Source organism: Austrofundulus limnaeus, unplaced genomic scaffold (genome assembly GCF_001266775.1).
Source record: "Austrofundulus limnaeus strain Quisiro unplaced genomic scaffold, Austrofundulus_limnaeus-1.0 Scaffold662, whole genome shotgun sequence".
NCBI classification, from domain to species: domain Eukaryota; kingdom Metazoa; phylum Chordata; class Actinopteri; order Cyprinodontiformes; family Rivulidae; genus Austrofundulus; species Austrofundulus limnaeus.
The window spans coordinates 62,846-66,206 of NW_013953064.1; the positions used below are offsets into that span (position 1 = coordinate 62,846).

Sequence of the window (3,361 nt, forward strand, 5' to 3'; positions counted from 1 at the left end):
TGTGTGTGTGTGTGTGTGTGTGTGTGTGTGTGTGTGTGTGTGTGTGTGTGTGTGTGTGTGTGTGTGTGTGTGTTTACCATCTGAGCTCTCAGGAGCACCTGGTCCTGCCCGGTCCCTTTGAGACTCTTTCCCAGGAGCCTGACAGGTGAGGGGCTCTGATTGGCTGGTGCAGAGCCAGGTGTTCCCACAGGTTGGGCTGCTGATCCCTGGAACAAAGACGGGAGGGAAAATGGAGATAAAAAAGGAGTGAGTTCTAGTAAACAATGCAAACTGAGTGAGCTTTGGTGACGTTTGGTTTGATTTATTGATTAGGATCTAGTAACATAATTATGTATCTGATCAGTGCTTTTCATTCACTGATTCAGGTCTCCTGGTTAGTACAACTTTGTYTATAAATATAAGTAAATTATGCTGCACCCTAAGCTTCAGTAAAATACAGTGCATATTTATAATTCTTGCATGAAATGGACATMTTAACAYTAAGTGAGCAGCCTTATTTTAAACTACCTGCAACCTTAACAAACCTGATTTGTTGGCAGCTGATCGTATAACTGAGCAGTGGTTTATGTGAGACAGGACTAAAGATTGAACAACCTCTTTCAGAACTGATGGAATAACAAAAGGTGAACATCTTCTGACAACAGCTATCCCTTTACAGTTTACTAATTATATTGTCAATATAATGAGACCATGACAAGTGACCGACCAAGTAATTTAATTTGTGTAACTTGCTCCAAGACGGAGCTCTTCATAGTAAGGTTTAACTGTGGATAACTATCACTGTTTACAACCAATAACACTGATCTAGTTTTAACATTCTGGATCATATTATTATCATTAACCCATTTCAGAARTAAATCCATCTCATTCCCCAATACTTTTGACATTTCATTGATATTCAAATCAGAATAGAACATTGTTGAATCATCAGCGTGCATGACAACTGAAGATTGATTTAATACACAASGTAAATCATTAGTATAGATCAGGGGTTCTTAACCTTTTTGACCTCAGGGCCCAATTTGTTGAACATAAAGTGACACGAGGCCCAGTCAGACATTACTAATGGATCAAAATGATAATTATTATAATCTTGGTTTAACTTTTATTGTATTTACATTATAACTAAATTAAATAACTAACATAACTAAATTAAATACACTTACAATTTAAAAGTAAAACTCCTGTCACATGATTATGACAAACATGTTTTTATATTGTAACCTGCCCGTAACAATTATTTGAACAAATACAAAGGTCAGTCAACAGACCACTCAGGCTTATCAGCACAAAAATATATATTTTTTTAACATAAACAATAACAAAAATAGACAATTCAATAAATAAAATTGTGGTCATAAAATAAATACATTCAAAATGTTTAATATAAATGTTTCAAATAAAAAAACTGTTAAAATAAGTTATATAAAGTGCAAATAAAAATAAAGCCTTTTAAAACTTTTGCATGGTAGAACCAGAAGCTGCTCTTCATATTAGTGACAAACTTTGGCATTTTTTGATATTTTCCCTTCATTTTTGCTTCTACTTTACATTTAAAATAAGTTTCCACTCTCAGCTGGTAGATAACGTTCTTCTTCTACATCTTAAAAAGGTTGTTAAAAATCTGAGTGGCGCACTGCCGCTACTAGTGGTGGGAAAGTGTATTGCACCTTATTTAAAATCAATGCAGTCACGCAGCCCAAARTTAAAAAYTGTTGTACTTTTGAGGACCTCAAGGTGGTGCTGTGGGCCGCGGCCTATGGGTTAAGAATCTCTGGTATAGACTAAAAAAGAAGAGGTCCAAGAGAGCTACCCTGAGGCACACCACAGTGGATCTCACAACTATTGGACAAAAAGCCATTATAAAAAACTTGTTCACTTCTGTCAGTGAGATAATCTTTGATCCAAAACAAGGACTTAGTTGATAGTCCGTAACATTTTAACTTTCACTAACTTTAACTAACCATGATTTATCAGATCAAATGCTGCACTAAAGTCCAGAAACATGACACCAACTAGATCAGCTTTAYCCATTTCTTGATACTGAAATAAAAGAAAGGTATCAGGACGTGTCCAAAGCAGCAGAAAGAAAATGTCTCGACTGTTAAAACTTGACTTGGTGTGAAACTTGTCAGATCAAAGAGAGGAAACTGTAACCTCAGACTGACAGAAACCCAGACACCTCAAACTGTGGACAAGTCAAAGCAACGACACCTTTTTAGAACAGTCTTTAGTTGTTAGCGCTCTCTGTCCACAGGTCCTCCAACGTTTAGCTTTTCTTCAACACGATGAGTTCAAAGTGTAGCATAGGGTTGGGCAATATTGGCAAAAAAATAAATCACGATTAATTATGGTATTTAGTCGATAACAATTAATTTGATGATTAATCCCCTGGAGTCCCTGGACACCCTTATWTCAKAGTCACATGACCAATTTAGTGGGAAAGATTTGCTCTTTATAAAAATCTGTTCCAAATTGTGTCAAAATTACAGACTTCAGGCTATTTATCAAATTTTAAATTGTGTTGATAGATAAATAAGTTACAGAACTTTTTTTAATGTTGGTCATATTTGAAGCTGAGAGGAGCAGTGAGTGGATTCTACCTGTTAGCATTAATCGTATTAATCGTCAACTGCCAAAAATTAATCGATTAATGTTTTTCTGACGATTAAACACACACGATACGATTAAGCCCAACCCTAGTGTTGCATCAGCAGTGATGAGCAGCTGCTGTGAGTTGACCCGCACCGTCAGAGCTGAGGCAGCTGCCAACAGTCTCAGAGGGCAGAGCTAAGCTAATGCTAAGCTATTGCTAACCTAATGCTAAGCTAATATTAAAAACCGACTGATTTTGCCGCCTGATGTTTTTGTTATTTTTTCTATTTCAGTTTTAGCGACATCACTGAACAGGAGCTGAACACTGAGGCATGGCGGGGGCAGCATAATGGTTTGGGGATGATGTCGTTCCCCTGGTTGTTGTTCACAGTAAAATGTCAAACACAGACTGGTGTTTATGTAACTCACCTGTCTGCCAGGTGGGCTGGCCGGCGTGTGGAACGGCGTGATGGCGGTGGGGGTGGAGCCTGGCCGAGCGTTCCCGTTGGTGAGGCTGGTGGAGGTCTTGGTAGAGGCGGTGGCGTTGGAGGAGGGCGGAGCCGCGGTGGCTGTGACGGCAGAGGAGGCGGTCTGCGTGGGCGGGGCTTTGGGTGTGCCCGTCGGGGAGGGGAGGATGGGGCGGGAGTAGGTCCGCAGAGTGGGCGGGGGCTTGGGAGGAGCCGGGACCAGGATGTGAGGGGACAGAGCCCCGCCCACCGTCTTGGGTCCATGGTTGGCGGAGACGGAGGGAGCGGGGGTGAGGGGG

The 3,361-nt window shown here is 40.3% G+C and overlaps 1 protein-coding gene across 1 annotated transcript in view; it reads right to left on the reverse strand.

Moving 5' to 3' along the window:
* LOC106531654 (proline-rich protein 36) overlaps positions 1-3,361 on the reverse strand; it is a gene marked incomplete at both ends in the record, with an annotated part of 10,780 nt that extends 7,419 nt beyond the window's left edge. Inside the window, 2 exon segments of the mRNA XM_014027558.1 lie at positions 78-206; positions 3,025-3,361. Coding sequence (XP_013883012.1) covers positions 78-206; positions 3,025-3,361 — 466 coding nt within the window.